At 42.2% G+C, this 27,656-nt stretch overlaps 1 protein-coding gene across 2 annotated transcripts in view; it reads right to left on the bottom strand.

Annotated features, from left to right (window-relative positions):
• The window catches only part of LOC1278543 (multivesicular body subunit 12B), an 88,397-nt gene that overhangs the window by 29,349 nt on the left and 31,392 nt on the right, over positions 1–27,656 (bottom strand). Inside the window, exons 2-5 of one of the 2 annotated variants that reach the window (XM_318149.5) lie at positions 12,276–12,772; positions 12,012–12,147; positions 11,767–11,943; positions 11,346–11,681 (exon numbers count right to left, since the gene is read on the bottom strand). The exons of the other annotated variant lie outside the window; for it this stretch is intronic. Coding sequence (XP_318149.5) covers positions 11,562–11,681; positions 11,767–11,943; positions 12,012–12,147; positions 12,276–12,736 — 894 coding nt within the window. The 5' untranslated portion in view covers positions 12,737–12,772 and the 3' untranslated portion in view covers positions 11,346–11,561. Of the gene's footprint in view, positions 1–11,345; positions 11,682–11,766; positions 11,944–12,011; positions 12,148–12,275; positions 12,773–27,656 lie in introns of those variants that run through there. 2 annotated transcript variants of the gene reach the window in all.

The raw sequence follows: 27,656 nt of genomic DNA, 5'->3' as shown, positions 1-27,656 counted from the left end.
ATCGATATGTTAGAACTCAAGATCAATATCCCCGTAACGTTTGCATGAAAAATGCCTTTTTTCGGCTAGCTGTAGAAAAAAACTAGGAGAGACAATTTCTTTACACGAACATCATTTGAAATTTAATTATTTAAGACGCTACGGGGTGTCATTCGTTGTTCGCGCACACTTCTAAGTTTAGTTTAGTTTAGTTTAGTTTAGTTTAGTTTAGTTTATTAATCGATGGACTATGAAGCCCTCTCGAGTCAAAATTTGTTTACAATACATTACATTAGATAACGAACAGAACATTTAAATATTGTTATTGTTGAACGCATTCCGAACACTTAAAAGTGAAGTCAGTTCCGTTATCGTCATTCCAGGCTCATAAATATCGTTAGCTGAATTTAATAGACGGCACATACAAAGAAGGGGGTTGCGAGAGCCAAATGTTGTTCGGGTTTCAGCGACTGCCAGCATTGGTCGGCGACGGAGTATTCTGGCAGGAACATAGAGGTGAATCCTTGAAAGCAGCTCGGGACAGTCGATGGTTCCGTTTAAGATTCCCGTGATAAATGCTAGTCTGGTGTGCTCAACACGTTCGGCGAGAGGCGGGATTCCAAGCAGCAGACACCTAGTTCTGTAGTCGAGACGACGCGGCCAATCACGAAGGGCGAAGCGCGTTGCCTTCCGTTGAATGGACTCTAGCAGCGCAAGTGCCCGAGTAGATGCTGGCCACCAAACAATGCTAGCATATTCCAGCAGTGGTCTGATAAGTGCGCAGTACAGTGTCTTGAAACACATAGGATCACGTAGCTCGCGCGTCATGTTTATGACCAAGCCAAGTAGACGATTGCCACTAGCGACTACTTGGTCTATCTGTTCTTCGCAGGAGAGTTTAGCATCTAGGAGGACTCCTAGATCCTTTACACAGTTCACTCTTTCGAGGTTCTGACCATCAAGCGCTGGAGCTCTTGAACGGCTGAATGAGATTATGGCGCATTTATCGATACAGACGCTTAGTGCGTTACGCTTGCACCAGGAGACAAATTCAGTCAAAGTGGCTTGAAGTTGAAGATGGTCCTCGGGCTCACGGATTTCACGATAGATTTTAGCATAATCTGCGTAGAGTAGGCAACTATTATCCGGGAGTGCCGTGCACAAGTCGCTTATGTAGAGCAGAAACAACAGAGGCCCCAGGTTGCTGCCCTGGGGTACGCCGGAAGAGGCACCGATAGATCTAGATTGGTGGGAGCCCATTCTAACTGCATATGAACGACCACATAAATACGATTTCATCCACTTTACCAGGGGTGGTGATAATCCAAGTCTATCAAGTTTTGCCAGAAGAATGTTGTGGGACACACTGTCAAAAGCCGCCTTAATGTCCGTGTAAGTGGCATCAACCTGCATACCATCATCAATGGACTTATAACAGCCGCTAACGAATTGCATCAGATTTGTCGTAGTTGATCTCTTAGGCATGAATCCATGTTGGTTAGTGCTGATGTATTTGCCGGCAGATGCCATTAATGGTTCATAGATGATTAGCTCGAACACTTTGGCGCAGGCAGCTAAAGAGGTAATACCTCGATAGTTCACTGCTTCGTTTTTGCTGCCCTTTTTGTGGATGGGTGTTAGCCATGAGACCTTCCACAGTGATGGAAAGGTTCCTGTGCGCAGAGATTCGTTAAAAATCTTAGTTAAAACAGGAGCTACCGATACGGCACAACGCTTGAGAATTGTCGCTGGGATACCATCTGGCCCCTCGGAGTATGACGACTTTAGACGCTCGATTTTTTGGGTAACCAGGGTCTCGGTGACGATAGGTAGCGTGACATGAATTGCATCTGCCGGAGTGTTCACGAGCGCTGAAGCAACAGCCTCCGGAGGTGTGATGTTAGAGATGAAGCTATCCTCGAAACAGTTCACAAATATCTAATGGCGAGTGTGCACAATTATCCTTATACCGAATAGTCCCAGGGAGGCCAGTTGACTTGCGCATGTTGTCGGCAAAGCTCCAAAAGCGGCGAGGGTACTTTCGCAAGCTTCGTTCAGTCTGGCGTATATATCGACGATAGCAGACTCTATTATAACGTCGATAAAGTGCATGAGCACCATTGTAGTAAAGCCGACACGGTGTGGATCGATTAGCGCGTAAATAGTCATAAGCGGCTCGCTTTGCTTTTTTTAGGGCATGTAATGTGCGGTCACCCCACGGCGGTCCGCGATGGGGCTTTTTAATAGGAGCACATTCACGCAATGCGGCCCGCATATACTCTGAGAAATCGTTCGTGGCATGGTCAATGGATGTATAGTTTGAGCATTCAAAGGATTGGTTGAAGGAGCAGATCAGTCTCTTGAGTTTAGTAAGGTCAGCACGTGCGTAATTGAGCTTTATTTCCGTAACAGTGGTAGCGTGATTCATAGACGATGCTGTGATTTCCAAATCAAATTCGAGCGGTGGGTGATAGCAGTCTATTGGCAGCAGCGGGTGCTCGCTGACGCGTATGAGCGAAGAAGTTGCTGCACTTGACCAATTCCCGTATGCAAGGTCTAAAATGCGCCCCATAGAGTTAGTGTTGTTATTAAGTTGGTAAAGCGCATTCTGGTGCAGTCCATCGACGAATTGGGCGCTACGATCTGAACTAGTATGAGGTTCAAAAAACACAAAAGGGGTTTCATGATTCGATTGCGCAGGCGACCAGGAAAGAGCGGGTTGGTTAAAGTCTCCCACGAGCACGAATCTGTCGTTTGGACCTAGTGTGTCGCAAATGCTGTTGACGGTGTCCAGTAATGCATTTATTTTTCCTTCGTCCGTACTATGGTTGGGAGGAAGGTAGGCAGCAGCAATGTATAATCGGTACGTCGGGAGCTGAATGCAGATGCAAGCGAATTCAAGTGTTTGCGCAAGCACTGGAAGCGCATGAGAGCGGAGAGCGGAACTCACCGCAATTAGTACTCCACCGCCTCGAGATAGAGAGTTGTTTGCGGCATTTCTATCGCAACGATAGACACAGTGCGCATCGCCAAATAGGAGAGCTGTGGGAAGGCTGGGATCGAGCCAAGTCTCAGTGAGTACCACAACATCATAGTCCGCTTCTAACACAGTTAAACGGAACTCATCAGCTTTGGATCGTAAACCTCGCACATTCTGATAGTATACAGTTATAGACGTTGAACGGACATTGAGTGGTATGCGTGTGTAAGTTGGTGCAAGGTCATCGGTGAGAGATCGTGTCGTTGACGTGTTGTTATTTCGTGTAAACAAATGACTAGTTAGATTCAGTGGCACAGTGCCTTTTGAGGAAACAGTTGTGTGATTGTTACTTAAGAAAAAAGTGTTGAATAGTAGTTTGGTGCATTTTAACGGTGTTTGGTGTGGCTGTAGTTGTTTTTGGTGGAGCAGGCGATATTAAGGTACAATTCATATCGGGTGATAATTGTACAGGGTGCATCGGGCTATGTCGAACAGGTATAGGTGTGTTTGTGTTGGTAAGATCAGGACGATGGTGAGACGGCCTTTGCGGGAGTGAGATAAACTCACGCACACCGAGCCCGACCGGCCAAGATCCTGCGGTAAGTGCTTTATCTCGAAGAGCAGCGATAATTCTAACCTTAAAAGTTAGTGAACTAACCGAGCTAATGGTTGTTCCCGCTTTCAGCAAACTAAAAGCGATGACGTCCGTGGTGTGATTTTACCATCGACACTACCTGGTCAACGGTGACGGTTTTGGCTAACCTAGATAGATGTAGCCACATATAGTTTGTTCTTGGTAGTTGTGACACGGTTGGGATCGACGTGGTGGTGGTGGTATCGGTTCCTGTTATTATTGGTGGTAGTGAAGGGCGATTTCTTTGGTGAGTATTGTCGGTGTCTGTATTTACAGGGTATAGTGGAGCATTGTCAACAACAATGGCTTCCGTGGATGCAACAACGTCACGGAACAACCTTCTACGCTTTCCACTCGGGAGGGCATCTGGGGGCGGTACGTTGAAGTGTTCGCTAGGAGCTTGGTGAGCCGCGGCAAAACTGGCAAAGCCCTCACGGATTTCGTGCATCACAGGCGGGACTAAAGCAGCTTTCATCACCTCGACAGCGGCAGTAAGAGCCGCCTGGAAGCCGACCTGCATACCCGTTGTTTTGACTGCTTTACTATGTGGGTTGCCAAGAGCATTCGAACACCCTACACAGCTCCAATGAAGAGATGCCGTCCGTTTTACCTCTTCGATCACAGTGAAAGGTAATTTAGTGCACGCTGAGTGATATACAGCATCACAGAACGAGCACATAATACCACACTCAAGCGATTCAAGTGGCACAGAGCAGTCACAACAAACTCCCTCCATTTTAGTTGCCGTTGCAGATAGATGCCACAGGACTCAGGAACAAACGCAGGAAATACAGCAAAGTCAGCAATGGTTGTGACGAACAATTGAAGGCAGGACTACCAGAGACAGCTTATGTCACAGCTAAGCGGCAGTTTGACGAAAATAAGGCCGAAACGACAAAATAATTCACGGATTTACGCGGAGCACAGTGAGAAAACACACTCTGTCGTCAACTGTCAACTGTTATTTGTCAAGTTGGTTAGTTCCCTTATTTGACCACCATGGTTCGAGTGATAGAGGTGTCAAGGTGAGGTGATAGAGGTTGTCTGTTTCTCTCATGGGACAATACTATTCAAAGTGCAAATAACGTTTTGTTAAAGCAGGTGAAAATAACCCCTTGATAAACCCATAAATTTGTCAATTTTCAACTGTCAACCAATATGTAATTTTAACATTGTTGAACACGACAATAAGACATTCGGAATGAAGGAAATCGCATACGAAATTTTATATTGATTAGATACGATAAAGCCTGGTTACAATGAATTTATTTAAAGTTTTGCATTCGACTTTGCTATGGGAGAGCATTTGACGTTCGCCAACGCAAAACATACAATACAATGTTTTAAATATAGTAAAACAGCATTTTCACGCGATATTTTTTTTTATTTTGTTTTTTTCTTTCTTCTTAATTTCACACAATCAGTGGATTTATCTTCAAACAATTTGAGTGATATTTTCGCAAAAGCGAACATTTCAAAACCCCTGTTGTTGTCAAAGTGCTGTTTCGTAAGGAATCAGTTATCAATTTATCTGACATGGCATGTCCATAAAGCATTGTAATAATTCCTGACTCCACGTTTGCTTCGCTAGTTTTTTAGCCGTTACGATTTTTGTATCATCCCCGGAATATCCGCAATATTTTTTGCGGCGTGAAAGGATGGGTTCTTCAAGAAGCGATATTGATCCTTATTTGTTATTTTTTACTGATCACATTTTTGGACATCTATTGCCGATTCTCAAATGATTAAATATTACAATTAGTTTTTAAAGCAAGTATCATCAATTTTGAACCATGCCTGCATGAATTTATTACAGAAAAACAACAATAATACCTAAAAGGTTTCTAAAAGTTTTAAATGTAATGATTTAAGCGTAATGATAAAAAAACCGCATTTTTCTGGCCCGCGGCACTCGATCATTTACTTAATTTGGCCCTTTGCCTCAAAAGTTTGCCGACCGCTGACTTAGAGAATTCGTCTGTAGCATGGTCAAGTGATGTAAAATTCGAGCATTGGAAAGAATCGTCAAAAGAGGAGATTAGTCTCTTCCCAACCAACCAAACCGTGCTCTTTCGAAGTAAATTTGCTTCGATATAGCTTCGATAGAAGTTCTCTACCGAAGGTGTATCAACTTTGATAGGCAGTTCCTACCGAAGTTAAGCTCGGGTGTTTAGCCGAAATGTTACAAAAGAGAAAGAAAAAAATTCTCTCGTTTGCTGCCGTGTTTCGCTCACACGCGCGCCCTGCCCCCTTTTATTTACGTACGTGTTTACAGCTCCTCCTCCTCCTCCTCCTCCTCTCATCTATCTTCCTACCTTATGTGCAGTGGTTATGTGTTTTAATTGAAATTGGAAGGAGAGATATTCGATTTATTTATTACGTGCGATTTAATCAGAGAATTGAAACATGGTACATGGTGGATCTACTGTTCATCACAAGCGGGCCTAACACTTTAACTATTTGTGAATTCGCGCGTGAGGACGTAAAAGACGCAATAATAATGGAGCGGTTCTAACGTAAACAGACAAAATCGCTCAGCTGAAAATTTGATAGAGCGGAATAGCATTTCATTGGAATAGCATTGCTAGTATCCCAACCAACCAAACCGAGCTCTTTCGAAGCAAATCCTTCGTGATGAGCGAGAAAGCATGTCACGCATCTCACGTGTTGCCATGCGAACAGATGTGCGTGTAGATGTGTGAGTGCGCGGAGAAAAATTGATGGATGACGAATGGAGGAAGGGGAGGAGCTTCAATCTGTCGAAGCATCTGAAGGGGGGCCGAACGCTCTCTTCACATTTTGCGAAGAATCAGTTGAACTCAGACGCTTGGCAAAGAGGATATACTACTTTGAGGCACTAAATATTTCAGGCAATGGAGTCGTGGTCTATTAGTATTAGTATAAATTATTTCCCTTACCCCATTTATGAATTAATTTAAAGGAATAAACATTAATCTGAGTAAAATTTCAAAAGTCACTTTTAGCAAAAAACTTTTTCCAAATGTGTTTTGAAATTCTGAATCGATCTTGTAAAGACGGTTTTTTCATACAATGCGTACTTTTTAAGATATTTGGAAAAGTACGGTTCATAGGGTGCGCGGATGATATACTAGCAATGCTATTCCAATGAAATGCTATTCCGCTCTATCAAATTTTCAGCTGAGCGATTTTGTCTGTTTACGTTAGAACCGCTCCATTATTATTGCGTCTTTTACGTCCTCACGCGCGAATTCACAAATAGTTAAAGTGTTAGGCCCGCTTGTGATGAACAGTAGATCCACCATGTACCATGTTTCAATTCTCTGATTAAATCGCACGTAATAAATAAATCGAATATCTCTCCTTCCAATTTCAATTAAAACACATAACCACTGCACATAAGGTAGGAAGATAGATGAGAGGAGGAGGAGGAGGAGGAGGAGCTATAAACACGTACGTAAATAAAAGGGGGCAGGGCGCGCGTGTGAGCGAAACACGGCAGCAAACGAGAGAATTTTTTTCTTTCTCTTTTGTAACATTTCGGCTAAACACCCGAGCTTAACTTCGGTAGGAACTGCCTATCAAAGTTGATACACCTTCGGTAGAGAACTTCTATCGAAGCTATATCGAAGCAAATTTACTTCGAAAGAGCACGGTTTGGTTGGTTGGGATATCATCCGCGCACCCTATGAACCGTACTTTTCCAAATATCTTAAAAAGTACGCATTGTATGAAAAAACCGTCTTTACAAGATCGATTCAGAATTTCAAAACACATTTGGAAAAAGTTTTTTGCTAAAAGTGACTTTTGAAATTTTACTCAGATTAATGTTTATTCCTTTAAATTAATTCATAAATGGGGTAAGGGAAATAATTTATACTAATACTAATAGACCACGACTCCATTGCCTGAAATATTTAGTGCCTCAAAGTAGTATATCCTCTTTGCCAAGCGTCTGAGTTCAACTGATTCTTCGCAAAATGTGAAGAGAGCGTTCGGCCCCCCTTCAGATGCTTCGACAGATTGAAGCTCCTCCCCTTCCTCCATTCGTCATCCATCAATTTTTCTCCGCGCACTCACACATCTACACGCACATCTGTTCGCATGGCAACACGTGAGATGCGTGACATGCTTTCTCGCTCATCACGAAGGATTTGCTTCGAAAGAGCTCGGTTTGGTTGGTTGGGTTGAGTTTAGCGAAATCGGTGCGAGCGTAGTTGAGCCTTCTTTCTGGGGCGATAGTGCAAGTAATCATTACAGGTGTTACTACGGCGAACGGATCTGTGGGCCACGCGAAGGATGCGGACTTGTAAGTCAAACCCGCTCGGGTAACAGCGATCATCTCAACCGTTCGACACCAATGATTAACCTTCCCGCTAGTTGCTCTCTCAAGTAATTTGAGGATCCTATGCCTTAGAAAGGGGTGAAGAGGGATGAGAGATTTCTTTCTGATCCGAATATGCAAAATTAAAAAAGACAAGGTTTCTTAGAGTTTCGAAATCCGAATGGTTTGTTTATTAAAAGTTCGGTCCCTTTTATACCCCCGAAAGCCCATACAATTTTAGGGTGTTAGTGTATCCTTTCCGAGCATAAATAGTACATAAGTGTACGTACGCGTGAGTGCCGTGTGTTAGTGTTTGTGACGCATATTTATTACGCTTTTACACGCATCGTACCCGGTTTCTAGTTTAAGCTGATCGCGCACCTCGCGAATTTTCAGTTTGACACGTTCGTTACGAAATTAATAATCGCGAACTTAACAACAGGTGTGCTTATGTCCAAATCGAATTCAAGCGGTGGGTGGTAGCAGTCAATTGGCAGTAACGGAAGATCGCTGACACGTATAGGCGAGGAGGTTGTTGCTCCCACGCAGTTTACATAGATTAAATCGAGAATTCGCCTCGAGGAGTAAAGCGCGTTCAGATGCAACCCATCGACGAAGTGGGCGCTGCGAGTTGAGCGGGAGTGAGGGTCGAAAAACATAAAAGGGGTTTCGTGGTTCGATTGAGCCGGCGACCTCAAGATAGCGGATTGATTAAAGTCTCCGATGAGCACGAATCTATCGTTCGGATTTAATGCGCTACAGATGCAGTTGACACCGTACAATAATGCATTTATTTTACTTTCATCCGAGCTGTGGTTTGGAGGGAGGTAGGCAGCGGATATGTATACTGGATACGTAGAAAGCTGGATGTAGATGCAGATGGATTCGAGTGTCGGCTGAAGTACAGGAAGCTCATGTGAGGAAAGAATAGAACTGAACGCGATTAGCACACCACCACCTCGTGAGTGAGAACTGTTTGTGGCGCTTCTGTCGCAGTGAAGGAAACACGGTACATGTCTCCAAATAGGAGAGCGGTGGGAAGACTGGGATCGAGCCAGGTCTCAGTGAGTACCACAACACCATAGTCTGCTTCTAATACTGCAAAGCGGAATTCATCAGTTTTGGATCGCAAACCACGCACATTCTGATAGTATACAGTTAAATACGAGGGACGGACAATGAGTGGTGACCGTGTGTGGGTTGGAATGAGATCGTCAGCGTACGAGCGTGTTGTTGAAATATTGAATGAAATGCTTCTGGCTTGAACTGTGCATTCTATTGATGTTTGGTGTAGTGATGTGCTGTATGGAGCGCACCCACGACTCCGATCCGACTCCGACTATTGTTAGTTCGATTCCGACTCAGGCAAAATGGAACCACTAGATCCGACCGGAGTCGGAGTCGTTCGGAGTCGTCCGGAGTCGACCGGAGTTGTCCGGAGTCGACGACTCCGAACGACTCCGAACGACTCCGGACGACTCCGAACGACTCCGACTCCGAACGACTCCGGACGACTCCGAACGACTCCGAACGACTCCGAACGACTCCGATCGACTCCGAACGACTCCGAACGACTCCGGACGACTCCGACTCCGGGCGACTCCGAACGACTCCGAACGACTCCGATCGACTCCGAACGACTCCGGACGACTCCGACTCCGGGCGACTCCGAACGACTCCGAACGACTAACGTCAATGCACTAACAGAACTAATAGATGTTCCCGCTTTCAATAAACAAAAAGCGAGGACATCGACATCGATGTTTAGCTGCGATTTTACCATCTCCGCTACCTCTTCCACGGTAACGGATGTGGAAAGCTTCTACAAGTGCAGCCATATATAATCAGGTCTAGTTGCTATCAATGTGGTGGTGTTATCGGTTCCAGTAATTATTGGTGGTAGTGAAGGATGACTGTTTTGGTAAGTATTACTAGTGTTTGTGATAGCTGGAGCAGGAACATTATTAACAACAATGGCTTCCGTGCATGCAACAACGTCTCGGAACAATCTTCTGCGCTTACCACTCGGAAGAGCAATGCATTGGAGCACAAGCTGAGAGCTTGGTGTACCGCACCTATTGCGGCAAAGCCCTCGCGAATCTCAGGCCGCGGGGCCACGGGGCTTTCTCAAGCTGAGAAAACGTTCTCAAGCACTCATTTAAGTTTCTCAAGCACTCAAAACTTGTTCTCAGACTCAAGCCCGTGGCCGTCGTCAGTTTTTTCTCACCCTGAGAGACTGATATAGACACTCAAGCTTTATTTAGAGCTTTAAATAGAAAAACAGTTTTTAATCGCATATTATTTAACGTTTTCAATTATAAACATTGAATACATTTTCCAAAGTGATTTCCGATAAACAAATAGCACAATTCTCCATATTTCTGTTAGCCGATCGCTGCATCGTCAACTTTCTCAAAGATTCTCAAAGATTCTCAAAACCGATTTTGTTCCGATTCGACAAACGCTGAGAACGAGGATTTCTCAAAAACACTCATGAGTGCTTGAGAAAATGAGCGTTGAGAATCCCCATGGCCCCGGGGCCTCATACACCACTGGCGGAACTAGGGTAGTTTTCATTATCTCAACAGCGGCAAAGAGCGCCGCCTGAAAACCAACCTGCATTACCCGTTCCCTTGATTGCCTTACTATCTGGGTTAGCGATCGCGCTCGTACACCCGGTGCAACTCCAATGAAGAGAGGCTGTCCGTCTTACCTCTTCGATCACCGTCAAGGGCAAATTAGTGCACGTAATGTGGTGAAGGCCATCACAGTATGAGCATGAGATACCATCAACAAGTGATTCAAGTGGCACCGAACAGGCATAACAAACTTCTTCGATTATAGCTGCGCATTGGATGTATACGCCAGGGACGCGGGAAATATCCGTAGATTTGCACCAGTAACAGGAACGGATCACAGTAGCAAATGGTGTCAGGATTGCAGGATACAGTTAATGGTCACGATAAACCAGAAGAAAATCAAAAATAAATTTAGATAACACAATAAAATAATTTTTTTACGAAGAGTGAAGTGAGCACGTGCGCTTAGCAGACAACTGTCAACTGTCAACTTATATATTAATATCACATATCAGGTTTGCAATTATCATAAACAACGATTTCTGCTTAAATCACTTTGAAAGAATCACTAAGGTGAAATCGAGAAGCAAAAACATCCGCTTGTTACTGATAATTACGGATATGTTACTAGCAATCTTTCAATACTTTTTTTCAGCAGTGATTCGAAGTTAGAAACGATTCGTGCTCAAAAAATCGTATCGTATGATAGCACATAATGTTAGATTGAGTATGGAGAGTAACTTCTACCAATAAAATGTTTGAAATCTAATGTGATATCCAATTTGGAGGCATGATACATTTGTTCAGTGGATGCTGTCAATGATACAGCTATACAGCTTTTGATAGCTATAAAATAATGACTCAATAAAATTATTCTTGATGTCAATTTGATGTACCAACTTCATTTACATACTTTAACATTTTCATTGTTGAAAATTAATTTAAATACTACGAAAAAAATCAAATCAGCTTGAAATGTAGAAAAATATTTCATAAAATTCTAAAATTTGCTTTCGTTCAATAGAACGAAAAACTTAGCAAAAGCTTCATGTAAAACAATAATATAACCTATTTTATTTCATAGCTTCATTGAAAAAATGGATTTGTTACTTGGTCGTTTTGCGATTTTGTTGTGCATAGCACTTGTCTTTCTAACTGAAAATCGTACTGTAATTGTACTCCTGTTACATCATATTTTATTGGAACCTAAAATGAAAACCATAATATTATTATCATAATAGCTACCATTCACCGTTGTTGAACCGATGCTTGAAAGATGATGTTTACTTACATGTGTATTATATTGTTTAAGACCAGGATTTAACAAAAATGGAACACCTTCAACGTCAGTGTGAACATACATTGTTCCGGTTGAATACATAAGTGGTTTAGGAGCAGCTCGTTTCGGTGAAAGCTTATACGATGATGACAGCTGCACGTATTCGTAGTCTTGAGATTGAAATAGGGCCTACAATGTACATTATATTAAATGAATACAAGTTTAACATTACGCATCGCTCATCTACGTTTGCTTACATTGTTACAATTTACTTGTAACTTCAGATTTTCTATTGTCTTTTCCAGGTCATTTATGTTTCGCGATGGAATACTTGGAGATGGTCGATGAGGAACCGGTGACTTTTTGAAGCACACCAAAATACCGTTTATATCACTGTAATGGTTTTGTATTTTTTCTTATTAAATGAAATATTTTGTAATTATAAACTGTTAGAGAAATGATACATTGAAGCCATAAACAAGATTAAACAAGATTTGTTATAATAGAAAGTGCAAGCATACCCAGCTAGTGTAAATCCGTCCGGTGCCTGACGCATCCTTGAACATAAAATAATATCTGTTACCGCTTGCTTTGCTGAGCTTTTTTTAGTTAATCGATACACAAGTTGTTTTTTACGCCATGCTTTTTGTTCTGTGTCGGCTGTTCTCGTTAGCTGCGAAAATCCCTCTGGAATAATTTCCTTTTCGTTTATTATTTTTAGTGTCTCCACTATGTAACCAGGTAACCCTTCTGATTTGGATTGACACAAATATCGTGTTGTCCGTTTGCCGATTAACATTTTTTCGCGCCATAAATCGGCATCTTGGTCCTGGTCATACGTTTTATTAATAGGTTGAAAATTTGTAGGGCATTTTTCAAATTCTTCAACCAACTGTAATGACGTGACGGGACGATTGTCAGGTAAAACACAGATAACTGTATTAAGGATGTTTTTTTGATGTGAGGTACTGGATTTCATCATTGCAACCTTGCTACATTTGAAGAGTGATGGTCTCAGCTGAAAAATATTAGAAAACAAAGTATATTTTATATTAGCCGGTTTCGTAGTGCAGTCGCCAACTTGTACGACTTAACAATATGCCCGTCATGGGTTCAAGCTCCAAATGGACCGTGCCGCCTTACGTAGGACTGACTATCCTGCTATGTGGGGTAACCCATAAGTCACTGAAAGCCAACCCCACAAGTGGTACAGGCAGTGGCGGGTCAAGCCTCTCCGAGGCCCTAGGCGTTATGGTATGGGGGGGGGGGGGGGGGAAATGGTGTACGAATCATACACTGCAAATTTTCTAAGTTTGCTGCAGTTACATTTTTTACTGAAATCTATTGAGTAATACATGGTTTTGACGTTTCACTGAATATCAGTAAAATAAATTACTGAAAATGCAGCTATTTATTCTGTCAAAACGACATGTCTGAGCCTTAAAAGAAAACATAATACGATGCCCGCTTGCTCGTGATAAACAAAAACTTGATTTAGTAACCTCTTACAGACACCCCGATAAAATTTAAGGTGCGTATTCGGCTTGCGGGATTAACGTTTTGGTTGAGAAAAATCTTCACACCACTTTGCTGTTCTTGTTGAAATTTCGTGGTAACCGTGAGTGCATACCAAATCAACAAACTTGTTTCGACAAAATACAGTTTACATCTGTATAAAACTTTATGAAACAGAGATGAACATGAGCAGAATGGACTGCCACCCTGCGCATCTATAAAAACACCAATTTCAATTCCGCCAATTTTTAATTGATATCAATGACTAAACAATCAGTAATATCAGAATAGCTTTGTGGTAGGTTCAAATTTTTGGGTAACGTGGATACGGTTTCGAAGCGGACTTTCGACACTTGATCGTCTAGACCAGGTATGTCAAACTGGCGGCCAACGGGCCGCATGCGGCCCGCGTCGATTCTGAATGCGGCCCGCGAGAGTATTTTGACTGCATCCATACCAGTTTTCACTGCAAACCATAAATCTGTTATTACTATTTGTCAAAGTGTATAAAATTTTCAAGAGAAGAACAATCCTTCTGTTGGTATATTTTTCGAAGCTAACATGAATGTACCCATAACATCTCATAAACTTATTCTACACAAAGGTACATATCAATCGAGACCCTTAAGAATCATTGAATCGAATGCAAGCTCAGTCGTATTATGTTTCGATTAAATTCTGAATATTAGCATAATTTTGTGCACACTCGATTGCACATTCAGTATGGAAAAAAATTGCGTCAACTGTCTACAAACGAAAAAGGAATGAAAATAACTTGATACACACACTAGGAAATTTTTCAACAACTAGTGATTGATTGTCGGAATCGCATCCACTGCTCAAAACCATTTCCGATCATAGCTATTCCGACTTCGAATCCGGCCAAATCAAACCAACAGTTCCGTTCTTTGCCGTCCGAAGCATAAAGAGCCGTTAGAGCCATTCGGAACCGTTGGAGTCATCGGTTGTCCCGCCGAATTTGAAAATCTCCATGCCCCCGACTGCCGAGTAAAGGATTCATTCGGCTCCGAATTTTTTCCCACCTTAGAATGTTACATCATTGATATTCGATTGGAGCCTCTTCTGTTTTTTTCATAATCATGCCACCATAAATGTTAATAAAAATGATTGTAGCCAAGTTGGAATTATTTGTACCCAACATTCTGCAAGACGAATTAATGTAATTTCCAACCTCCCCAAAAATCAAAACCAAAAGCCTAAAGGATTTAGATTAAGGATAAAAATAATCGAAATGCCTAAGCCTTGCAATACAAAGCTTATTAATAGATTAGATCACACAGTCCTCAATTCCTCAATTCGCGAATCATCTCCCTTTAAGTGTCAAAAATAGAATTGCCGATCTGTATGTGATCACAAACCACGACTCTTTGTGAGATAAAAATATCGTAATTTAAAAAAAAAAATCGTAAAATACGGGTTCTTGTTATAAGAAATGAATATATCACCAGAACACTTGGAACTTGGAAATTAGCGAAAAATAATGTTTAAACACGTGTTATTACAATTTTTCTCTTGATCTGTCAAAAAATTGCAAGCAAATATGGTTGTTATTCATCCATTGATGGATAGCTCGGATTGCTTGACAAAGATTCACTACAGGCTGCTAGACTTCTCCTACTTCAGTGAAAAAGTGTGTTTGACAGATATTTTCTAGCAGAACTGCCGTAAGAGAACGCGAGTAATGAAAAATGTTCTATTTTCATAATAACATTGAAAGTACATTAAACAATTTTCTCATATAAAAAAGAGCACATATAAAAATAACATCGCGAATTTGTACATAACAAACGATTCCAGATAAGAAGCGAGGAGTACAAAAAGACAATTTGTTTAACAATAAAAATCTAAAAAAGTATTTTACATAAACATTGGGGTATATTTTCAATTCTCAACTTTGCGGCCCGCGAATCATTGAAAATTTGTACTAGTGGCCCTCTGATGAGATGAGTTTGACACTGCTGGTCTAGGCGATCCTTTAGGACGTTGGAGTTTAGAGGGCTTACCTTGGGTAGGAGGACATAAGTAAACTCCTTAAATGAGAAATCGATGGATGATGGATGGGCTTAGTCCTATCCTGACAATCCGAACAAATCTGACTTGCCATGACCGGAGTTGGTTGTATTTATACTCAAAAGAAGTTAAAGGTCGGAAAGTTATCGTTTTCGATAAGCTAGTTACTTTTATCTTTTATTTATTTATTTTACAAGAACGATGGTTCTAAACGATATTTTCTTTCCTACTTTACAGTTTCCAGCTCGTGTTTCATAATACGGACGATTTGATTTAAAATCGTCATCATGAGCATAACATGAAAACAATATTTTGCTTTTACGTTGGTGTTTACCTTTACAATGAATACTGAAGTACCGTCTTACTTCGAATTGCGGCCACTTCATATTCAATCGGTCAGAGCGATAACTTCTTGCACGCGGGAAAAACAATATTTTCATTCGAAAGTAACTGGAAATACCCTGTATTGCAGTATGTTTGTCTCAAGTGATCCGCGGACCACAGGCTGGAGACCACTGCTTTAGACCAGCTGCTTTCTAAATGATCGAGAGTTGAGGGCCAGGAGAATGCATTTTTTACACATACATTATTATATTATTACAGTTAATACACAAAATAACTGGTTTATGATATTAAACAATGCGATTGGTTATATTGTTGTTTTTCTTAAAGTATTATATCATCCAAGCAAGTTTCAAATTCGTTATATTAACTTACAATTTCTAAAATTGATTGTAAAGATTCTTCAATTAAGAATCAGCAGCATAGTGTGCAAAAGTCATATAAAGTTCCAAACAATTAAGCAAAATCGCAATATCGCTTCTCAATGTACCCTTCCTTCCATGTTGCAAATTTGTTTCAGGATATATCTGAAGATGGTACAAAAACCTTAACAGCTGAAAAATTATCGAGACAAACGTACAATCGTTCAATACTATTATGAGGCCACGGACAAGTAAGGCAAGGTCAGACAAATTGATAGCGCATTTCCTTAAAAAAAACTCCTAGAAAATCGTTGCATCCTTAAAAAGCAATAGTGTGTAACCATTGTTCTCGTAAAATCAACAGTCAGGTTTTTATGGAATTATTCGCTTCTATTTTCTAATTTCTCCTCAAATTTGGCCATATTGATTGGTCTGACAATCCATGTTATGGTGATCAAATTTGGAAGAGTTCAACGATATGAATTGTCATATTAAAACATGTTCAGTTAATTTTTAATGAATAGGATCTTCCTATCTTTCAAAATCGGTTAAATATTTTCTCGGGCCGGACTTTGCCGACCGCTGCCGACAGCTTAATTAGTTCAAATTTTACGCGATCATTCATATCGATATTTCCTTTCCGTCGACCCTTCCAATTTTGACCCAAACCCTTCAATAGCTTGCCTTTCTACCATCACTTCGTCCAGTCCACAATTTTGACTGGGGCCCCAAAGGTTAGCCGGGGCACGAGTTCTTAGTTTTTGCGAGATAGGTTCCTTGAGTATTTTTATACCCTTCCCCCCTTCCTTCTAACTGAAACCTTTCCCATTTCCCCTTCTCTTCGGTCCACAAACTTGATGTGTTCGATTAGGGTCAAGAATGAAAATTTTAGTTTTTGCATGAAAAGACACACACAATCCACAATCCCAGACCAGGAATGTGAATACCATTTTTCGTGTGAAACAGCTGTTTGCTTTCGGCACACACGCAGGGGCACCGTATACAAGAACAGGACGGTTCATCCCAGCCAAGAGCGCACACAATGACATCGATATAACCATTTCTCGAATGAAACCTCAACCCACTGAAGCACCGTTGACCAAACGACCTTCCTAGGCTTTTTACAGCGACGCGAGCTTGGTGTCAATTTTTCCTGCTAATTTCTCCGGCTACGAGTCGGTGTATTGAAATTTTGTGTAGGGGCCTTTAAATTTTTGTCTGTGTATGATGTGTGCTTGTGGCTGTTGTAACGGGTTTTCTTTGAGGTTAAACGCAGCGTTTGTTCTGTGTTCTGTGCGTTGGATTAGCAGCAAGTGTCTCCGCGTTTTTATTTGGTGAGCTCGTGCACCGACCATCCACACCAAGACACCAAATGCACGGTTCCCCTTATTGACGGGGCCCTTATTGACGGGGGCCCTTACCGACGGGGCCCCTTCATCGAAGAGTCCACATAATCGTTGGGGCTCCGTAAACCACCTTTAGTTTTGGCTTCAATAATGCTGTAACGGTTTTTTATCTTGTCTTCACGCAAAAAGTTGTATGTAAATAGTGATAAAACATCATTTTAATATTAACATGGCCCAGTTCCTTTTTGGACATATGAATACCACCCCTTCCCGATTTCCCCTATTTCTCATACGAAGTCGTACATCCACAAGGACGGGGCCCCCTAGATCGCCGGGGCCCCTGGCGGCCGCACAGTCAGCCCACCGTTTAACGCGCCACTGGGTATAGGCCAGCCTTGACCGACAACGATTGTTGAGCCAAAAGAAGAATAATAAAGATTAAGAACTATTGGGCCTAATAAAATCTCAAAACGATCATATCCAGGCTAAACACATGAGAGTTTTGGGTTGGTTTGAAAATTCTAGATTCAAATACAACAAATTTAATGTTTTACTAGAGATGGATGATGAATGTGGAAAGCAAATGATAAAGAGAGCGAGAGAAAGTTTTTATAGGTTTTGATTGCTGCAAAATTGAGGAATCATTCCATGTAATGAGATGTTTCAAATGTGAAATGGACTTAAAGTACGTGTTGCGACGAGTCTGGCAACTGTTCTATGTTATAATAATAACGCGTATTGATGACTGCCCGGTGTAAAAGATAAACAGATACTCTATAACACACGGATAATGCGAACGGAAAGGATAAGGCGTACGGAAAGGATGTACGGAAAGAAACAGAGTGCGGCGGCTCTTTTCTATTCTAACCGTACGACGAGACAGAAGTTTTTTTACTTGTTTCACCGTTAGTTAAGCTTTCGGCAATAAATATACTTTGTAAAGATATCTGGAAAGTCGTCGCGTTCGTTTGACTGTTGCTCAACGCAACAGTACGAATTGTCAAAATGAAGAAAAATGTTCAAAATGCAGTGAATCTGTGTTGACAAGTATTTTTGACAAAGTTGAAAAAAATCATTGGTGGCCACGTGGCAATTTATGTGAGACGGTCTTAAATCAGTAGATGGCTCACGTACAAGATATTGGCTGGTATTATTGACTCCGACACTCATTTTTCTGACGTACTAAATGATTGCAATAGTACTTTTTCACGGCGTTGTAGGACCGGGCACACGAAATATGTTGCCATCCCTAGGATTCCGTGTGAGCGCCGCACGTGCCCACTTCGGATAGATTCAATGATACCAGCCATTATAATTGAATATGAATAAAACCATGTTGATTATTTTAAATAGACTATTAGATGCACGGCCTGACATACAGATGGGGTAAAAATTGCCGTAGCTTCATAAATTAAATATCTTGGAGTGATAGTGAGTGAGTGACCTCGTCAGAAATTATGCTCAATATTTTGCAATGGATGTCCATGAGACAAAGGCTGGTGCACCAGTGGACATAAAAATAGGAACTTTTTTCTGACCGAAAGACATAGTTCTTTTCAGAATTATTTGGTAGCCATGAAAAGAGCTGTTTAAGTGGTGGTTGGGAGGTGGTGTTGCAGTGTTCCACAGAGCGAAAACACATTCTAACGGTCAATGTGTTGACCATTATTTTATTTCACTGCCTGGCAACGAGTAGCCATATCTCGCATGAGCTTCTGGCAGGTTTCTGAAGGTATGCGTTTCCACATTTCCTCGCAGCGTGCCCATACCCCACAGGCAAAGAGCGGGTAATTTTTATCATGGTGTGCGTAAAAACCTAGAGTTAAGCCGATGGAAGATTTCCTAGGCTTAAAAAAGGGGGCGGGAACAGGTACCACGGTTCTCTCCCGCTCCCATACAAAATACACGGTGCGCTCTCTGGCCGCGGGGCCATGGGGCTTTCTCAAGCTGAGAAAACATTCTCAAACACTCATTTAAGTTTCTCAAGCACTCAAAACTTGTTCTCAGACGCGAGCTCGTGGCCGTCGTTAATTTTTCTTACTCTGAAAAACTGATAAAGCCACTCAAATTTTATTTGGAGCTTTAAATAGAAAATATATTTTTGGTAGCATGTTTTTTAAACTTTTTCAATTATAAATATTGAATACATTTTCCAAAGTGATTATCGAAAAACAAATAGCACAATTGCTTATATTTCAGTAAGCCGATCGCTGCATCGTCAACTTTCTCAAAGATTCTCAAAACCGATTTTGTTCCGATTCGACAAACGCTGAGAACGAGGATTTCTCAAAAGCACTCATGAGTGCTTGAGAAAATGAGCGCTGAGAATCCCCATGGCCCCGCGGCTCCTCAATGCTCGCGCCCATGCGCGAGCATCCTTTCGTGTGCTTGTGTTAGTTTCTTTGGTGTTGCGCTGTGTGCGTTTTTTTCGTTCAGCGATCGCTCACACTCGCTGCGTATTTTTTGTGTAATCTAAAGCTAAACAAAAACACAAACACGCGTTTTTTCTTCACTTTATTGAAACATTTACATTTTAACTTTACACGATTTCACACATTTACGTAAGTTGATACACAATATTTGACTAAAATAAAATCGATCGCTCCATCGATGCAAATGTTGAAGTGGCCGAATATCTGCGTCGATCCTTTTGTACACGTTGATTATTGTAAAAAAGTTACGAAATCAAGCTGCGAGAATCATTCGCGCAGCTTCATTTCAATTCGCACAACACTTAAACACTTGAACACTTTACAAAATCATAACACCAATCGTGCAGGACTTAGGCTGACACACGTGCGGCCGCTCGCTGCGGATCCTTGAGCTGTACTGACGATTTCGTGTGGTAGCAAGAATGAGCGCACACAGAGGAACTTTCGGTGCAGCAGTGCAAGCGAGACACTGATATCAGCACAGCGCTGCAAGCAGATCAAACTGAGCGCACTGGCGGAAAGTAAACGCACACATTTACACATTTGTAACTGTGTTAGTGTCAAAAATGTGTAGAAACCAAAACGCGCTCTCGTATCCTGTATTTTACACCGTTTCTCCGCTTAACTCTAGGTTTTTACGCACACCATGATAAAATATCCCGCTCTTTGCCTGTAGGGTCTCGCCTCCGTGTAATTTACACCGATTCTCCGCTTAACTCTAGGTTTTTACGCACACCATGATAAAATATCCCGCTCGTTGCTTGTAGGGTAGGTCATCTGCTGAGGATGCAGCTGGTTCTTGAGCTTGTCCTTAAGATTCGACCACAGATTTTCAATCGGGTTGAGGTCAGGACTCAACGCAGGCCACGGTAGAACTTCCACATCCTGGTTTGCCAAATAACATCTGACTGCTCGCGATGTGTGCTTTGAGTCGTTATCATGCTGAAAGATTTAATGCTCTTCGTCTCCGAATGTTTGTCAAGCGTATGGCAACACCTTACGACTAAGTATTTTTCTGTACCCTTCTGAGTTCAGTGTCCCGATGATACGGAACAAAGGACCCGGGCCGTGCCAGGAGAAGCAACCCCACACCATTACGTGGCCGCCTCCGTGACTAAGGGTTTTTATCGTGTTTTTCGGATGATACGCCTGATTGGGAAGGCGCCAGACGGATGAAGTGCAAAACGATTTGACTCTCCTTTTATACTGCCGCGACACGCTATCGGCACTCGTAACTCAGGTTAATAGCGCACCAAAAATGGGAGTATGTAAGGCAAAAATCGACGATTGCATCTTCAGTACGCCTCGCACTCTTGCCGATGACACCTCTAGCGCATGCATTGAGTCAAAAATGAAAAAAACACACACACAATTTTTTTTTCCTATTTTTATGTCCAGCGGTGAATTATTGAATACGTTAGTAGCGACGGCGTACGTCCCGACACTCATTTTCACTCATTTTTCTGACGCACTAGATGGTTGCTATCAGTGCTGCAAAATGTCACTATCAATGTCATAAAAAATCTGACTGAAACAAAATCCATATCAGCGTCACGTACTAATTATGATAATCAGAGGTGATACTTAGAACGGTTGGTGTGACCAATACATGCTCATGAAATGTTTGCGACCATCGCTTAGTCAGTCACTATATCACGACTTTTTTTTACTGTGATCAGTTTTGCAAAATATCACTAACATACAGCCGTACCGGCGAACTCGTTCAACGAGAAATATTCGTCGCTCATGAGTGGACAGGGTTGTACTGCTAGATTGGCCAGTACAAAATCTATACGGTTTTTTAATTTTTGATCTAGAGGGCTATGAAATGAGTGAAAATGAGCGTCGCGGCGAACATTCCCAGGAATGAACGAGTTCGCCGGTAAGGCTGATACTCATGACAAATTCCGGCTGAAACAAAATCATATCAGCGTCACGAGCTCTACTGTAATGATCAGAGGCGAGCCTCAAACAGTTGGTGCGACCATGCTTGGTGATATTGTGTGCAACCAACTTGGTCAGTCACTTGGTTGCGACATTTTCAGTTGGTGATCATCTCAATGGTCACGGGAGATATGCGGTGCGTGCGAGTGGTTCGAAGAAACAAAATGAGCATGTTTTCTCGCTCTGTTTGACCCGACAGATAATCAAAACAGATAGAGGGAGAAAGCATGCTCATTTTGTTGCTAAAGCCCACGCGTCAAGTATATTCCAAGAAAGTCCCGATTATCGCCGACAAAAATGTCGCGACCAAGTGAGTGCCCAAAGTTGGGTGCTAAGCTATATGTCACCAAGCATGTGATTGATTCTCCAACTGTTAGAGTATCGTCACTGATCATCTCAGTTGTGTACGTGATCTGATTTGAACTTCGTTTCAATCATGAGTGTTAATGACTGAAACAGTGGCATTAGGCAGCACTGTTCACAGCCACAAAAAAATCATGATTATGGTTGCGCCGGCATTAAGCTAAGCTTGTCAGTCAGAGTATCTCGTTGGACTAAAGAATTCACATGTCGTGTTCAGCATGTCATGACGAACTTTTATTGACCATCAGCAATGAGCATCAAGCTACCACGGATATGTTCATTGTTTTCGTTGGTGAAAATCTCGTGATACTCATGACATTTTGCAGCACTGGTTGCTATAGTACTTAACCACGGCGTTTTAAGACCGGGAACAAGAAATGTGGTGCCATCCCTAGGATCCCCGCCCGCTACAAACGTATTCAATAATACCAGCCAATGAATAATCTCCCTAAATATGGTGTTCATCTACAAAATACTAAACGGACATGTGACCGAGTACTTGGGGAAAGGATGATCCGGGGTAACGATATACATGCACATAGACCACGCAGAGCACATGAGCCAAGGCTTCCTACCTATAATGTTACCGACTAATGCGATAAATTGTTTGTTATTTAAAATGCTTCATATCTGCAATAGCATACCCTATATTTAGTGTTTTGTAGTGAGCGAAAGAGCTACCTTGATCGCTCCGCTCATCTTAATGAGCGCGTACAGTTCGCTCCGTGTAAAAAATCTGGTAGCTCCTTAGTGAGCGATGAGCACGGTGTGCGGTGTGCGATAGGGAACTGATACACTTGTGACACGTTCCCTACACAGAACAACTTTTTCCATACAAAACGGGCAACAATTGCTTCCAATTCAGTTCCCACCTTGTGAGGCATAACAGAAGTGGAACAAGGTAACTCAGCTGAGAGTCACTCAATTTTTATGAGTGCCCCTATCCTTTTCATCTAAGTGAGAGCAAATGAAATAGAGCACATTCATATCGATTTGCTCTCTCCCTTCTGCTAATGTAGGTATTAGAAACGTTCGGTGTAGGGAACGTGTTGCAAATGTATCTGATGTCATCATACTTACTAACTCATCAGGCGCTACAACCGCTTTACGGTCTTGGCCTGCCTCAGGAGTGTCCGAAACCGCTCATGGTCTCGCGCCTTCTTCTGCCAGTCCGTTAACCCGGCCTTAATGGCGGACGCCTCCACGCAATCTTGCCACCTCAGTTTGGGCCTACCACGCCTCCTCCGTCCTTCTGGACGGCCTAAAAAGACTTTACGGGTTTCCATGCGCACAACATGGCCAGCCCACCGGAGCCTGGCGAGCTTGATACGCTGTACGACAGTGAGGTCGCCGTACATCTCGTATAGCTCGTCATTGTAGCGGCTCCGGCATTGTCCTTCCACACTTACGGGGCCAAGTATCCTCCTGAGCATCTTCCTCTCGAACGCGGATGCTCTGCAATCGGATGGGATCCGAAGCGCCTCGATGGATAATACAGGCTCTCCCATCCAAATCCTATTCCGACACGTCTTTGTCGTGCAGAGTGGTAACGTGTGCCACCACATATCCAAGCTTGGGTACACGGACTTGACCCAACCCCTTGGACGAATGGTGGCATATGGCGAACCAGGAGGGGGGTCGGTATCCCGAGAGACTGGGTGCCTGAACGTCGGGGGGGCAACTCGACGCTAAACAAAGTGGTCACGTGGGCGCGGGGCCTGTCACCCAGTCTCATGTAATACCAGACTACGGAAAGCCATAGGAACCAGATGTCATCATACAACCTTAAAAAGGGTAAGGGTGGTGGCAACGCTGATCGGATGCGAGATTATTGGAAGAGATTTATATGAGATATGACAGATAACGTTGGACGTGCGATTTTGTGCGATATATATATATATATATATATATATATATATATTTGTCAGGCTGTCTAAAAAAATTGCATGCGAAAAAGCGATGCCACGGCCCTAACCGAAAGTCATGCACCAACCAGCCACTGGAGAAAGCATAAAAATCTGCGAAGAACAGAATTCTGGTGAAACAGCAGCCATGCATTATGCTGTTACTCGCACGACGCTGATGATGCACCTCACGACTAGATACAGGAGATTTCAGGGGTTTTCTTAATTTTGGGACTCTTTCTTTTTTAATAGGCTTTTATCTATTTACTCTTGCGAAGAAACACAAGCTCATGGTTTCATTTTTTACTTATTCCATTCAAAAAGAATCCACGATCATGGCTGGGCTATCAGAACGGTTGTTCTTCGATTCTCGAAAACGGAAACGGAGGCAGCAATGCTGATCCATAGCGCTAGTGAAGAATGAATGGGTTAGTGCAAATCTCGTGAAAACAAAGGAGCAACGATCGGACTGCAGAAGCGACGCCAGCTCAACCTGCGCTTATGAGTTAGGAACCCAGTCACCCGGGTGGAATGAAGGCAGAGGCCTCAAACCAAAATGTAAAATGCCAATGTAGAGGCGATGTGTTAGTGGGTAACCTTAATTCGACACGACCGCAACTTCACGAGACATCAATAACAAAAGACGTGTGCCATGCAGAACGAATAAGCACACCATACCCGAAATGCGCAAAAACCGATGTCGGTGAACGTACACTCTAATTTTTTGTACCGCAGTTCAGTATTTTTTACTGATTTGTTTTCAGCTGAAAGTTCAGTAAGCGTTTCAGTTTTTACTGAAAATACGATAGTATTTTTACTGAACCGTTCAGTAATTTTAAATGCTGACTAAAGTGGGCCGGTCTCGTAGTACAGTCGTCAACTCGTACGGCTTAACAACATGCCCGTCATGGGTTCCATCCCCAAATAGACCGCGCCGCCATACGTAGGACTGACTATCCTGCTATGGGGGGGAATCAATTAGTCACTGAAAGCCAATTCCACAAGTGGGTACAGGCAGGCCTTGACCGACATCGGTTGTTGAGCCAAAGAAAGAAAGAAAGAAGAAAGTGACAGCTCGTTTACTGAAATTCCAGTAAAGATATTTTGATATTACTGATTGTTTAAATTAAAATGTGGCGAAAACAAATTTAATTGAGGTTTTTATTGATGCACTGTGTGGCAGCCCGTTCAGCTCATGTTCATTCATGTTTCATAGAGTTTGATAATGATTTAAACTGTAATTTTTCGACCCAAGTTTGATGATACTGTTAGCACTCAAGGTCACCACGAAATTTCAGCAAGTGCAGCACAGTGGTGAGAAGATTTTACATACCAACACGGCTGCAATTTCATTCACATTAATCCCGTAAACCGAGATCCCACCTGAAATTTTATCGCGGTGTCTGTAGGCGTCTACCAAATCATATTTTTGTTCATCACGACCAAGCGGGCATCACATTATGTTTTGTTTTGAGGCTGACTAACTGACAGGTGGGTTTGACAGAATGAATGCTGCATTTTCAGCAATTTGTATTACTAATATCCAGTAAAACGACAAATTTAACACTTATTTTGCAGATTTTCAGTAACATTTTAATTAATGAAATGCATTCAGTAAATTGTTTGACTGAAAATCAGAAAAAACATAACATTAATTGTTGTGGACCAGCATCGCGCGACATTGCCACTCTGGGTTGTTCGCTAAAAGCGACAACCATTGACGTTGGTAGCCATCAGCGATACAGGCGCGGCCATCGCGATCGTGTCGCAGGACACGAAGCCGGGACGACGACCCGAGAAAAACGAGAGCGTCACTTCAAGGATGATCAAGCGGTTAGGTGCGTGCATGCGATTGGGGGTTGTTTTATATATGAACCAAGAGTTACGTGTAAATTGTATGAATATTGTAATTGTATGAATATAGTGTTTAACTAAAGTGCACGGCGTAACCCGTTATTTATTTCCCGTGCTTTATACAGAAAGAACATAAAAGTGGCGACGAGATTTACCTTATCATTGAGTCGAGCCCGCGATATATATTGAAGAAAAAAAAAAACCGCCATCGTGTTTACCAACACGCCCTCCCCCCCCCCCCCCCCCCTGCTAACCGTATTAAAACAGAAAAACTCATCGTTGAGCCTTAAGTGTTACAAGTGCAAAAGAAAATAACGTTTTAAACGCTTCAGTGAGAGCAGGAACAATTTCGTGTACGAAGCAGTAAAAAAAAGAGTAATAAACGACAACAACGTTAAACTCTCATCATTGGGTTGAGCAAAAAGTTCGTGGACAGTGCGTTTTATTTATTTTGTTTTTGTTGAGGATTATCGTTATTTTAATAAGAGTTAAAAATGAACATCAGTGGTGATGAAGAACGACGTTCTAGTGGAGTTTTTAATGTTCAGCCATCTGTGGTGGACAAAGGTTTCTTTCCATCTAACTTGAAATAACTACACCGATTTAGGAATACTTTTTACTTCTATATTTTTCGGGCAGCGTTTCCTATAAGTATACATTTTCCTTATTGACCTAATTCCTATTCCTAACTCTTATTTATACAACTCCTTTTCGCGCCAAAATTTACCGTTTTTCTATTGGCTTAAAGTATTTATCTTAAACATATCTTATGTGGCTATTAGCTTATCTCCCTATCCTATTCTATCATATGCCCGATATTCTGTCCTTATCTAGCTAATGCATTTTTATGTAATTTACTTGCTATAATTATTCCTATCCTTCCTACCCTTCCTATCATACCATAAACGATCGCTACCATAATTGCTTACTATAATTGATTATTCCTAGTATTATACTAATTGCCTAACTATCAGGCGCTACACATCGATCGCACCACACCCGTTACAACATGGTTCCGGAGAACCGCCATTGCAACAACCTCCATTGCAAATGCCACCATCGCCCCTAACGGAAAATTCTTCGATGATGCAGATTCTGCAACTCATGCAGCAGCAAATGACGCAGCAGCAGAATATTTTGGCGCAGCTGATGCAGCACCAAGGACCAGGGTCAGGCCAAAATTCACTCACATCGCCCGAACAAATTCTGGATTCACTATGCAGCCATGTGAAGGAGTTTAATTATGATGCTGAAGCTGGATCGACATTCGCAGCATGGTACAGCCGATATGAGGATTTGTTCGAGAAAGATGCAGCCCGCTTGAGCGACGAAGCGAAAGTTAGCCTTCTTATGCGCAAACTGAACCCTCGAACACGATCGGTATATCAATTTTATTTTACCAAAATATTCACGTGATTTTTCTTTGTCAGAAACAGTCATCAAACTCACGGACTTGTTCGGCACCAAGGAGTCCCTGTTACATAGACGCTTCAAATGTCTAAATACGTGCAAAGGGAAATCTGAGGACTATTTAACGTATGCTTGTCGCATTAACCGAGGGGTTATCAACTTTGAGCTCGGGAAGCTTTCTGAGGAACAGCTCAAATGCCTCGTATTTGTCTGTGGATTAAAGGATGATTGCGAAGTAGAAATCAGGCAAAGATTGCTATCCCGAATTGAGGAACGTCCTGAAACCACATTAGAACAAGTTACGGCAGAATGTCAGCGCATCATCAATCTGAGACGCGACAGCGCTATGATCGAGCGTGACACGTCAGAACAAGTATACGCAGTACAACAAAGACGGTT

Source organism: Anopheles gambiae, chromosome 2, assembly GCF_943734735.2.
Source record: "Anopheles gambiae chromosome 2, idAnoGambNW_F1_1, whole genome shotgun sequence".
In the NCBI taxonomy this organism is placed as follows: Eukaryota; Metazoa; Arthropoda; class Insecta; order Diptera; family Culicidae; genus Anopheles; species Anopheles gambiae.
Note: the sequence above shows the minus strand (reverse complement) of the source record. Positions and strands in the feature narration are given on the sequence as shown.